General features: G+C 35.7%; 1 protein-coding gene across 1 annotated transcript in view; it reads right to left on the bottom strand.

The window, feature by feature from the left end:
• The window catches only part of LOC132123614 (membrane-associated phosphatidylinositol transfer protein 3-like), a 105088-nt gene that overhangs the window by 62611 nt on the left and 28696 nt on the right, over positions 1-13781 (bottom strand). Inside the window, exons 2-3 of the mRNA XM_059534377.1 lie at positions 11585-11680; positions 2481-2585 (exon numbers count right to left, since the gene is read on the bottom strand). Of these exons, the coding sequence (XP_059390360.1) occupies positions 2481-2585; positions 11585-11680 (201 nt within the window). The remainder of the gene's footprint in view (positions 1-2480; positions 2586-11584; positions 11681-13781) is intronic.

Genomic DNA, 13781 nt, shown 5'->3' with positions numbered 1-13781 from the left:
TAAGCAAATATGCCTTATATAATTTAAACAAATCTTTGAATGACTAATAAACATTTAATTTCACAAACCCTGCAAACTTAGTCGAATCCAGCTGTGAGATCTTGTGAAGTGTGCATTTTTATCCACGTGATCACATGTTCTCTGTGTGATGGTCAGTCCGTGTGAATTAAATGCTTTAAACTAGAAATTCGTGATTTCAAATTATATTGCGCTTTATGCATTTGCCCACTGTCATATTCATGTAAATTTCACTGTGTGCTGTATGTAAAATGAGGGTTACCCTGGCTTTATTTGAAAAGTATGAATCCCAGTGCACACAAACTTCCCAGAATACTGCTTTCCAAGATATCGACATTGGCTGTCAAAAAACACATCTCGATCGACCACAACTGAAAACTTTTTGTTTTTGAAACTGACTTCTGTGCAAGTTGTCCTTTACACATCTCATTGCTACTGACAATGGATAGTGAGCATTTTTGCATTATTTAAATTTCATCATTATGACTGCACTTTAGAATGTGACATAATGGCAGTGTCTATGTTGCCTAAGTAGAAGGGTTAACCACATGTCAAATGTTCTGACAACTGATTGTAATATTTGAAGGATGGACGCTGAAGGATGTCAATATCAGGCAGGAACCTACAGGTGTCACTCAAGTGTTCCCATACTGCACACAGATCAATCAAGAAAAACCCTCTATTTTACTCCACAACAGGATCAGACAGCATAGAGACTGCTTTGCTGAACTCAAGCTGGCTGGAATCTGGACAAGAAGACCCCCCGCTAGCTGCATGTGAAAGTAGCTTCAGCACTGTTTTCTAATTAGCATCAGTCTTTAGCAAACCAGGTAGAAAGCCCATTATTTGACAAGCTAATTAATCTGGAAACCTTAAGTGCCCACAGACTTTCAGTGTACCTCCAACAATTAATCCCTTCAATAAAATGACTCAACTGTACTGGACTATGGGGAAATAAGACTGGGATTCAATATAATTACTGCTAAGTTTAGAAACAGGACATTTCCACTTGAAGAAAATATTTTAAGCTTAGTGATATAGTTTTAGATATAGTTACATCAATATCTGTCATTCTTTGATGACTTTGTTTAAATGCTTCAAATAATTTCAAATGCTTTCCTTTTGAATGATCGTCTAACAAAAGATTCCTGATAAAAATGTCAATGTTTCAACAAAACATTAAGCAGCAAAACTGTTTTCAACACTGATATTAACAAGAAATATTTCTTGAGCACCAAATCAGCCTAAGAGAATGATTTCTGAAAGATCATGAGACACTAACGACTGGAGTAATGGCTCCGGAAACAGAAAACAGTTACTGTTATATTAATACTATTATTCTTTACTGTATTTTTATCATATAAACACAGCCTTAATCCACATAAGGGACATTCAAAACATCACAAAAATTGTACCTTCACGCACACACACATACACACACTTTTTTAATTAATTATTATACATTTTTAAAATACAAATAATTTATTTGATGAGAAAAAAGTGAACCAGATATATATGGGAATGTCATGTTATGGAAAATGACTTCTGTTTGTGTGTTAGGGGTTTTTATATGGTGGATTTTCATCACTGGTATCACTCAATATGGAAAAGTAAATCGATATGTAATTGCTGTGTAATTACATATACCACAGGCAATAAATCACATGAGGGAGACATATTTTGTACATAAATTTGATTTGGACGTATCAGCTACTACATAAGCAAACCCTGCAGAAATGTACACTATCCTCCTTCCACGTTACACTGAACAAATGCTAGCAGAGCTTTCAGAAACTAAATATAACACCAGATAAACAGAGCATTGAGCAGAATAAATCTCAGCAGCATTAGTGTGAAGCTAAGAGCCTCTTTAGGTTTCACATATGTATGGACCTTTGCACAAAGAACATGACATATTAATAAATACGGCTACATTATGTTAAGCTAAGCCTGAAAGCAACTTCAAAAAGCTCCAAGCAGTGAGAAAGTGAAGAATCTGATGTTTACTTCGCTAATGACTCATGCTAGCTAACTCTTACCATTATAAGAATATGCCAGATAAGAACAAATAGTAATACAAATCAATGGAGACAGCTGAGACATGATGCTGCTTAATGAAGCCTGACGTCTGTTTTCTCTGTTTTCACGGCGAAATGAACAATTATGAACAACATGGTTGGTTAATGTAAAACATAATGAGATGTTTTATAAAATGCCATTTCAGATAACAGCCTCCTTTGTTCTTGAGGATATGAGCTAGAGATATGCATTTGGGTCATTTTGACTGCTTGAGTACTCAGGGTGAGGTCTATGTTCACATGGACACTCAGCTGTCCGTGTAAATGTTTTTACCACTGCAGAACATAACTAATACAATATACATGAATCGTGACTTTTAATATCTCTATGGGGAAGTATGACTGATGAGAGAAAGTATAAGATTTACATTTATGAGCTCTTACCCTGCGTCTGGTCGATGTGGCCCAGGGTTTCTATCTGTTCAACAAGATCATTAGAGTTCCACTGACTCATGCCCAAAAGCATGGCCGTCTTCCCCTCCAGCACCTCTGAAAGACATCACACACAAACACACATTAACAATGAGCGCAGTATATTATGAGGATTACACAATCAATCATCTAGCTCATCAAAAAAAAAAATTTCACATGGAATGCAGCAGTACATCAAAGACTATTAAGATTCATCGAATTATCTTTAAATACAGCTAAATCCATAAAGTGATGTCCCACTAATGAGCACAGAGTGAGTGACTCGGTACTCTGCCGGTCCTTGTGAGACAGTGCTTGATGGAGGACTCGGCTGTGTGGTTCACAGCATGTGACAGGGAACTGTAAGCCCAATGCTGTGTCGGATCTCGCTTGGATGATATTTCAGTATGGTAGAGAGGTTTTGACCTGCTCATCAGCATCACTCACTCGAGCCGATCGGCCGCTGTTTATCGCATGCCAATCACTAGACTATCAGTTGAATTGTTTTTTTTTTTTGAGTTGGCTCTAACAAGGGTAGACAAACATACAAGCACGCTCACAGAAACAATGTGAAGGAAGCTCGGAGGTGAGAGAGGAAGTGTTTTAAATCACAATCCAAATACTGGCAGTTACTGAGTCATGTCGAATGGAATGCCGCTTAGAGAAAGCAGGAAGAACACAGATCTTCTGAAGTGTGAAATGTGCTTAGCACAAAGAAGAGCAATGACAGCAGCCCGGCTCCTGAAGGAGAGACAACCACCTATTTCAGTAAATAAAACACACAAACCGATAATGCACAAGGGTCTGCCAGCGAGGCTCACTGCGAAAGGAAGAAAGCAAAAGTTAAAAGGAGAAAAAGGGAGCAAAAGAACAATGTAAAAATGTGGGAACATGCTCTCAAAGCTTTGCAGAAGATTTCATTTTAAAGTATTCAGTTTAATCTGCAACATTATGAAAAAGGTTTGTAAATTAAAAAAAAAGTAATGTAAATTGAATTCTTGACACCTAGTTACTGTAAAACAAGTGCAAAACTATAAATTTTGGGGATTTTTTAGAAAAGACCTGACATTGGGGCTGTCAAAGTAACATATTAAAAATATATTTAATCATATTTATTTATTTAGAAAACCACTTTAATTAGACTTGAATCAAATGGGAAAATGTTTTATCTAACATTAAAACAGGGCAGAAAGGGATAAAGATAAATGGTTAAAACAATAAAAACGCTTATATTTATAATTTAAAGTACAATTACAATACAATAAAGATTACAAATTAAAAACACATAAAAATAGATTTTTAATTACTTGCTTTAGCTTCAGTTTAGTAAGAATATAAAAGTCAAAACACACAGTATTAACTTAAAACATCAACTTAACACAATGCAATTCATGATGTGAAATATGTTGAAAAATCACAAGATCTGAAGAATTTTAAAACATCACAGAACAATGAGCAGCACTTCAATAGAATAACTGACAGGGAAAAAAAAGTTTCATTAACTATCATAGAACATATTTCTATCAACTGGAATGCAGCTAAGTGCAAAACACTGCCAGCAAGCTAAATCACGTTATGAGATATTGTGTCTTTTGATTTACCCCTTTTAAATAACATTTATAAAATATTAAAAAAGTAAAAAAAAAAAAAGTCTTATATCTCTGATAAAGGCATATTTAAAAATCCCTGAGTAACTGAATCAGAGACTGAAAGGGTTAAAAGAAGAAAGGTGGAGAAACATTTTGATTGGAGGTTTTTAAAAGAGATAAAAAAAATACTTTAAAAGGAATCTGAAACATTTCAAGAATCCTAGAAAGACCAGTTAACGTGTTCAGGGAGCTTACCCATTAACATTCTTCAACTCTTCTTTTACTTTTAAATACAGACATGTCCGTGTGGGATGAAAGTTAGTAAAATACTGGTGGATTTCAGCTGTTCTTATTTCCAGTTCTCATATGAATATCTTCAGGATATGAACCAAATTTGCAACACAAGAAGTACATTTTCCTTGTAAATTACATGTACGGTATGTGTACTTTCAAAGTGAGATCATGTTGTTTCCAATCCGTATGACTTTCTTTTTTCAGTGGAACACAACAGGAAATGTTAGGCAATATGACAGCCTCAGTCCCGATTCACTTTCACTGTATGGAAATAAAATGCAAACTTACATTTACATTTATTCATTTAGCAGACGCTTTTATCCAAAGCGACTTACAGATGAGGACAGTGGAAGCAATCAAAAACAACAAAAAGAGCAATGATATATAAGTTCTATAACAAGTCTCAGTTGGGTTAACACAGTACACCTAGCATGGGATTTTAAATAATATAATATAAAGAAAATAGATAGTATAAAAAAAATAAAAAAATAAAAAAAGAATAGAGCAAGCTATTATTTGAGGTCATTTACACATACAGACACACACATACAATTGCATAATTAATGAAAAGAAAATAGAATATAAAAAGATTAGAAAGGTAGTTAGATTTTTTTATAGAATGGAATTAGAATAGTGAGTGTTAAAGTTAGAGGGTCAAATAAAGATGGAAGAGATGTTTTTTAAGCCGATTCTTGAAGATGGCTAAGGACTCAGCTGTCCGGATAGAGTTGGGGAGGTCATTCCACCAGGAGGGAACATTTAATTTAAAAGTCCGTAAAAGTGATTTTGTGCTTCTTTGGGATGGCACAATCAAGCAACGTTCACTTGCAGAACACAAGCTTCTAGAGGGCACATAAGTCTGATGTAACAAATTTAGGTAAATGGGTGCAGAGCCAGTGGTAGTTTTGTAGGCAAACATCAATGCCTTGAATTTTATACAAGCAGCTATTGGAAGCCAGTGCAAATTGATAAACAGAGGTGTGACATGTATTCTTTTTGGCTCATTAAAAATTAATCTTGCTGCCGCGTTCTGAATTAATTGTAACGGTTTGATAGAAATGGCTGGAAGACCTGCCAAGAGGGCATTGCAATAGTCCAGCCTGGACGGAACAAGAGCTTGATCAAGGAGTTGTGCAGCATGTTCCGATAGAAAGGGCTTGATCTTCTTGATGTTGAATAAAGTAAATCTGCAGGATCGGACAGTTTTAGCAATGTGGTCTGAGAAAGTCAGCTGATCATCAATCATAACTCCAAGGCTTCTAGCTGTTTTTGAAGGAGTTATGGTTGATGTGCCTAACTTGATGGTGAAATTGTGATGAAACGATGGGTTTGCTGGAATCACAAGCAGTTCTGTCTTGGCAAGGTTGAGTTGAAGGTGATGGTCCATCATACAGGAAGAAATGTCTGTTAGACAAGCTGAGATGCGAATAGCTACTGTCGGATCATTAGGATGGAATGAGAGGTAGAGTTGAGTGTCATCAGCATAGCAGTGGTATGAAAAGCCATGTTTCTGAATGACAGAACCTAATGATTCCATGTAGACAGAGAAGTGGTCCAAGAACTGAGCCCTGAGGCACCCCAGTAGTTAGATGTTGTGACTTGGACACCTCACCACTCCAAGATACTTTGAAGGACCTATCTGATAGGTAAGACTCAAACCATTCAAGTGTTGTTCCTGAGATGCCTTTTGCCAGTAGGGTTGATAGGAGGATCTGGTGGTTAACCGTGTCAAAAGCAGCGGACAGATCAAGCAGGATAAGTACTGATGATTTGGATTCCGCTCTTGCCAGTCTTAGAGCTTCAACAACTGAGAGCAAGGCAGTCTCAGTTGAATGTCCACTTCTGAAGCCAGATTGGTTGCTGTCAAGGAGGTTGTTGTGTGTGAGAAATGTAGAGACTTGGTTGAACACAGCTCGGTCAAGTGTTTTTGCAATGAAAGGAAGAAGGGAAACTGGTCTGTAGTTCTCTAAAAGAGATGGATTGAGGTTGGGTTTTTTAAGTAGTGGAGTTATACGTGCCTGTCTAAATGATGAGGGAAAAACACCAGTGTGGAGGGATGTGTTGATGATGTGAGTGAGTGCAGGTACAACTGCAGGAGAAATGGCTTGAAGGAGATGAGATGGAATAGGATCAAGCGGGCAAGTTGTAGGGTGATTAGAAAGGATGAGTTTTGAGACTTCTGCCTCAGAGAGTGAAGAGAAGGATGTAAATGAGTGTAAGTTTGCTGGTGATATGAGCTTGACTGATTGTGGTGTGGAAAATTGTGTACTAATGTGTTTAATTTTATTAATTAAAAATGTTGCAAAGTCGTCAGATATTAGAGATGAAGCAGGGGGGGAGGAGGAGGACAAAGAAGTGAGGAAAATGTTTTAAAAAGCATGCAAGAGTTAGACGAATTGTTAATTTTGTTATGGTAGTATGTCATTTTAGCAGTGGAGACATTAGCAGAGAAAGAAGATAGGAGTGACTGATACATATTAAGGTCAGTAGTATTTCTGGATTTGCGCCACACCCTTTCAGCAGCTCTAAGCTTAGAACGGTGTTCGCATAGAACATCAGATAACCAAGGGGCAGAAGGGGTGTTATGGGAAAACGTATAGTCAGCTTTGTTAAAAGTTAAAAGTAAGAAAACAAGCAGCATTCACTATGCACTGACTTAATTTTTTTTTTACATATTTTGTCCTACTAATACTTTTTTCCATGACCAGCATATGACCGTAGATGCCTGTGGCTTTCAAGAGGCAAAGAACATAAGACAGCGTTGTTTGTCTGACACAGTTTCAGTAAAACAATCTTCCAAATGAAGGCCCATATTTGGTTATGAAAATCACACGTCTTGACCTTCTTCCCAACACTGGAGTTTAAAACTCAGACACAAATACTAAGAAACAGCTTTTCCTTACGCGATTTGTGTTTTGTAATGAGAATAAAATGTTTATCTTGGACATGTGTCTATATATGCCACAATACAACACTTAATAAACAATTATATATGCAATTAAACTGCGTAAATTAAAATAAAAAACAAGCTGTCAACACTGAGATGGCTAATGATATACATAAAATCATAAAAAGTCCTGATGGTAAGATGGATTTTTCCATTAACAGGCTCTCTATATTAAAATGCAAAGTAACACAATTTTAAATGTGCTTTATAATCTGATAAAAGTTATAACTAGCCGATTTCTTCATGATTTGTCAGTGCAGATTAATCTTGTGTGCAATGGGCCCAGGGCTACCCGATTACAGAGAACAATCAATGCAACAGAAAATACTTCAGCTCAAAAAGCAAAGCCTGTGTAGGTAATGCTAATCAATTAAGAGTCACAATGAATGGCTGCGAATGCATGCAGCAATCTGTCTCCAACTGAAATTTACACAGTTTTAGATGAGGAACCAATCTTATTCCAGGTTATACAAATGGGGTCTGTTTAAGCACACTCTGACAAATCTCATTACTCAAATGCACACGCTCCAATAATAGACCTGAATTAACCTCCTTTGACATTTGCCAACATGTCAGTTAAAAATTATTCTGAATGCACTCATTCTTAATGAAAACTGCTTTGTCCTTAAATACCCCAGCACAGTGTTGAAGTACTTCCTATTAAAAGTTATTTGGGACATATAACTAATAAATAGTCAGCAGCAAAATTTTCAGCATTCATTTGCATTTTCAAATACTTGTTGGAAGCAACTTTTTTGAGTTTGCATTGAGCAGCATTTACTGCGGACCGATCTGTTAACACTGTTATCATGAACTGTTATCAAAAATCATAGGGCTTTAAACTGAAATGCACAGCACATCGTATTTATTCAATTACAGTCATTTTATTTTTAATTGACCAGCCAACTGGCAAGTAACATTTAGCCTACTCACCAACTCTGAATTTAACTTGCATTTGGTGCTCAGGCTCTGGTCACTCCTCTCAGGGTCCCATAAAGAGACACTCCAGGAAGCAACTTGAAGGAGTTCAACCCAGCGGATTATGAGAGGCATGGACAGGGCAAGTGAGAGTCTGACATGCATGAACGGGGCTCATGTGTCAGGGAGGTGAATGCAGGCTGACAAAGCTGGAATCGTAATGAGCGTCAATTTCCCTGCTGCTCGGCGCTCTGATCATCTGTAGCGCACACTGACTGACAGGGGTCAGTCTCACAGGTCAGTGAAGAGGAATCAACAACAGCCAGTCACAGAGAGTATCCACACAGACCCACAGAGACATATATTCACACACACAACCTCTGTGATTTCACAAACACACCCTTGCAGTGTCGCTTACATAAAAAGCCATTACATTCACACTCCAAGCCTGAGCCAAAACACTTGACTGTGGATTTCCTGACAAAAGTGATTGCTAAACAAACATTCAGCCACTAGAAAACAACATCAAGTGTGCACAACATTTCTTTTGTGATTTGTGAGTTCTTCTCACAGGTCAAAACAAGTCTGCAAATGACACTCAGAGAAGACAATTATCTACAATGCTTTGAATCAAGTTAAATTCTTTGGAAAAGTTCATTTACTAGAAGTAGAAACAATCTCATAATTTCAGAAGGACTACAAACCTTTTCAAGTTTTGCATGTTGATAAATGTGGATGGCCCCGCCCAGAGTGGATTCTCATTAGTCCAAAAATCACTTCTTACATAACTACACAACCAATCAAATGTTGGGGTAAGTAAGATGTACCTATTTAATGTTTTTGAAAGGAATCCCTCATATTGACCAAGGCTGCATTTATCTGATCAAAAAAAAAAAGAGAGAAAAAAAAAGTAATATTGTGAAATATTACAATTTAAAATAACCAATTCTTCAGTGTCTGGTGAACCTTCAGAAGTCATTATAATATTATGATTTGGTGCTAATGAGATATTTCTTATTATTATCAAAGTAAATGTTTTTGTTTAAACTGTTTCTTTTTTTATTTCTCTGAGAAATACTGTATAAGAAAAGCATTTATTTGAAATAGAAATAATTTGTAACACTTAAATGTTTACCGCCACTTTTAAACAATTTAAGGTGTCCTTACAGAAAATCAATAGTGTAAATAATAATAAACAACTTGCTGGACTCACTTAAAATGCTATATATATATAAAAACGTAATTGCAAAATGTGCAAAATGCAATGCTATTTCTGCTATACAGTATAGTACAGCACTTTTTTTTCTTATTTTTTGTGAAAAAATAAGGAGATTCAGGGAATAATGTAGCTATCTAGGAATATATAAATGAATCCTAACAAAGGATTAATAAAAACCAGCCAAAAACACATTAGGGAACTATCTGGCATGCTACTCACGCCATCCCGCTGCAACATCTAGTCCTTAACTGAGGTTCTGTATTGCGCGGTAAAGCGAGGGGTTCATTACGAATGAATGAGAAATGTGTCTCATAAAAGATAGATGTGCAAACATGTACTGTAAGATACTGATTACATTATACACTGCTACAACCCACTCTTAAGTTTTTACTAATGTGGGGCAGATCCTAGAGACTATGTGAATGAATTATAGAGCAGAATAATTTCCTTTTGAACACCAAAACAATCAAAGTAACTAATTTGGAGATGCGACTCAAGAGACGATGTGATCTTGCTCGCACCTCTAATGGAGAATTCTCTGTTATAGTCACAACTCCATTCACTGACCAAATGTTAATAGCTGCACTGGGACTCGACTGCCACAGGTTTGAACAGCACAAGTATTGTGCTAAAAACAGCAAGAAACTAACATTAATATGTATTATTGTTATTTTTATTTTCTTTGCTTTCTTACTTACATTTAAGGCCAACATGGACTGAAAATGTATTTACTTTTCTAATACACGTTCCTCAACATATTCTGCATAATAAAAGCATGTTATTCTAAAAACAAACATTCTACCATACATTTTTTCATTAAACATCCATTACAAAATAGTCACATTAGCAAAAACAAAATGGGTTGTGATGGGCTGCTTTAGTATGAAACAGATCCTCAAGTTGCTGTCTCTGCATGGTCAGTTACTCTGGATAATAGCGTCAACTAAATGTAAATGCTATATAATGGATAGCTGCAATGATGAGGAAGGCAAAGTTAAAGGATTTTGTTTGAAGGTGGCATTTTGCTGAAGATGCAACTCTTGAGCTATTTATTGTATGGGCCTCAATTGCTTCGCTGATGCTGGGACACTTATAAGCTGACAAGCACATATGGCTGCCAGCTTTCATCATGTTGATTGTAAATGCTTGTTATTTAGACCCTATTACAAACAAAAGTACAGTCAAGTTAAATCAAGACTTGGTAAGTGATAGTTTAAAGGATAGTCTACACTGTTCAGTCAGGTCACAGAGATTATGACTATTGTCTCTATCGCAGTCTCTAAGTGAAAGTAAACAGCTGAGAAAGAAAACATGCACAACAGTATACTGAATCCAGGCAGCTCTTAAAGTGACAGCTGTCTAATATTCCTGCTGTCTGTCATTCATGTTAATCAAACAACTCACTGCTCTTGACTAAGTAACTTTTGTAACTTTAATAAGAATAAATATATATTTAATTTACACAGTGAATAATATGCAGTGTTTTTAAACATTTGATTGATTAATACAATGTATGTAGCATTTCTTATTTATTTGTTCTACTGTAGTTTTTTTTTTGTTTGTTTGTTTCTTCTATTTGCATGTAATTGGTTTCTTATTCTTTTTAAATCGCTGACTGTTTTTTTAATTTATTTGATTAATTTAGGCTAGTATTAGTTTTTCGCGATATTGAGATGGGTGACCAGAATTATGAACTTTCTATGGTATCAAAAATGTTGATATCATAAAGACTTTATTTAAAGCAAAAATAACTATATTGTGATATTTTTTGCTACCAATAAATAAAATTACTCGTATCGTGATATAAGATTTTGATCATATCGCACACGCCTAGGTCACATCACAACAATCCATGTCAAAGTAACAGAAAGCCACATTTTACCATTTGTGTTCATCATGAAAGAGGCTTACAAATTTATTTCATACAAGTTTACAGCTTTTTTTAGTGCCTAATTCAGAAGAAATACATCCATTATGATGTGAGGCACCTGTAATAGACATCATATGATGGACATAAAGAGAGAGAGGGAGAGAGAGAGAGTAGGGCACAGATGCTGAAGAGCTGAAGCCATCAGGTTATTACAAAAGGTTGGAAACAAGTGACACTTACCTCGGGCATCAAAAAACTCATCATCTGAGCTGTCAACAGATTCCTGGGCGATCTTCTGCATACGCCAGTGAGAAGCACTGTGCTTGCGTAGGGTCGCTAAGGGGAGAACATGAAAAAGATATGATCAAACCAAAAGTCATAAGTGCTGTATGAAATTACTGAGCAATGTGTGACTAATTAATTAGACACGCATGATGACAGCATTATTTAATAGTACGACTTAAAGACGTCCATAGTATTGGAACGGCTGGGAATTAATTTGAACAGTTTTAATTAAGACTGGCTAATGTGTAAAAATTTGAGATTCAGTAAATCAAAATGAGAGTGCAAATCATACTTAAGACAGGACTTTTCAAAAGGTTCCTTCTATTGATCTTTAAAACCTTTTGATCTAAAAGTTTATCCTTAAATGCTTGAAATTAGTCACAAAATGAAATTAGACATACACATATCTACACACATTAACATACACAAATATTCTATAAATCTTTTTTATTTGTTTACATATATTTAAATATAAAGCTTTAAATATTTATTTATACATTTTACACACTCAAACATACATCCATCCATCCATATATACACACACACGCACACACACACACACACACACACACACACACACACACACACACACACACACACAAACACACATATATATATATATATACACACACACACATATATATATATACACACACACACACATATATATATACACACATATACAGTACAGACCAAAAGTTTGGACACGCCTTCTCATTCAAAGAGTTTTCTTTATTTTCATGACTATGAAAATTGTAGAGTCACACAGAAGGCATCAAGGGCTATTTGACCAAGAAGGAGAGTGATGGAGTGCTGCGCCAGATGACCTGGCCTCCACAGTCACCGGACCTGAACCCAATCGAGATGGTTTAGGGGTGAGCTGGACCGCAGACAGAAGGCAAAAGGGCCAACAAGTGCTAAGCATCTCTCGGGGAACTCCTTCAAGACTGTTGGAAGACCATTTCAGGTGACTACCTCTTGAAGCTTATCAATGCCAAGTGTGTGCAAAGCAGTAATCAAAGCAAAAGGTGGCTACTTTGAAGAACCTAGAATATGACATATTTTCAGTTGTTTCACTCTTTTTTGTTATGTATATAATTCCACATATAATTCCACATGTGTTAATTCATAGTTTTGATGCCTTCAGTGTGAATCTACAATTTTCATAGTCATGAAAATAAAGAAAACTCTTTGAATGAGAAGGTGTGTCCAAACTTTTGGTCTGTACTGTACATATATATACATATATATTAGTTGTCATATATATATATATATATATATATATATATATATATATATATATATATATATATGTGTATGTATAAATTAAATTAAATTTATGCATTTGGCAGACGCTTTTATCCAAAGCAACTTACAGTGCATTCAGGCTATCAATACATATATGGGTAGGTAGCTGCTAATGCTTGGCTGGTTGTGCAGTTGTTGCATATGGTCCAGCATTATGGTGTTGAAAATCCCTGTGAGGTATCTAATGTTTTATGTTCAAGAGCTTTAAACAAAAACTCTTTATAGAAAAATTATGACAACACAAATGAATACAAACTCATCCCTTCAATGTCTAAAGAGTCAGACAGTACTTGTCAACTCTGTGTCATCTTAGAGGCAGGTGGTTTGACTTATTTTTGTTTATCTTAAGATGAGTAAGGGGCAACCAGTATTATATTCTGAACGATATTCTGTCTTCAACACAGATGGCTTAAAATGATCTTCACCAAATTATTTCCAACTAACAGTGTGCTCACGAAGCACAGTCACAATAATCCGGCATGCTCTAATAATCATTGGAGCCCTGGGATGTTTAAATCTAAAGTTAATAACTTTCTAATCTAATGACAGATAGCGGCAATAATACAAATTACAAATCAGCGTAAGTCAAACGAAAGTTATCCTCTCCCAATCATATTAAGTGAGCCATGATTTAATAATTATAGATCAGCGTTATTGTGAGTGAACATATAGCGATGGGGATTTTTAATGCTTTATAGCTCAGCAAATGGCCTCTTTACACAAACCATTGAAGCATTTTGCATCATAAGTAATGTAAATCCATTAATTCATGCAGCCATGCTTAGTGAGTTCACTGCTGCATTTATAAGGCTTAAAATCAAAGCGCAATTTCATTTATATTGAT

This window comes from Carassius carassius, chromosome 41 (genome assembly GCF_963082965.1).
Source record: "Carassius carassius chromosome 41, fCarCar2.1, whole genome shotgun sequence".
NCBI classification, from domain to species: domain Eukaryota; kingdom Metazoa; phylum Chordata; class Actinopteri; order Cypriniformes; family Cyprinidae; genus Carassius; species Carassius carassius.
Note: the sequence above shows the minus strand (reverse complement) of the source record. Positions and strands in the feature narration are given on the sequence as shown.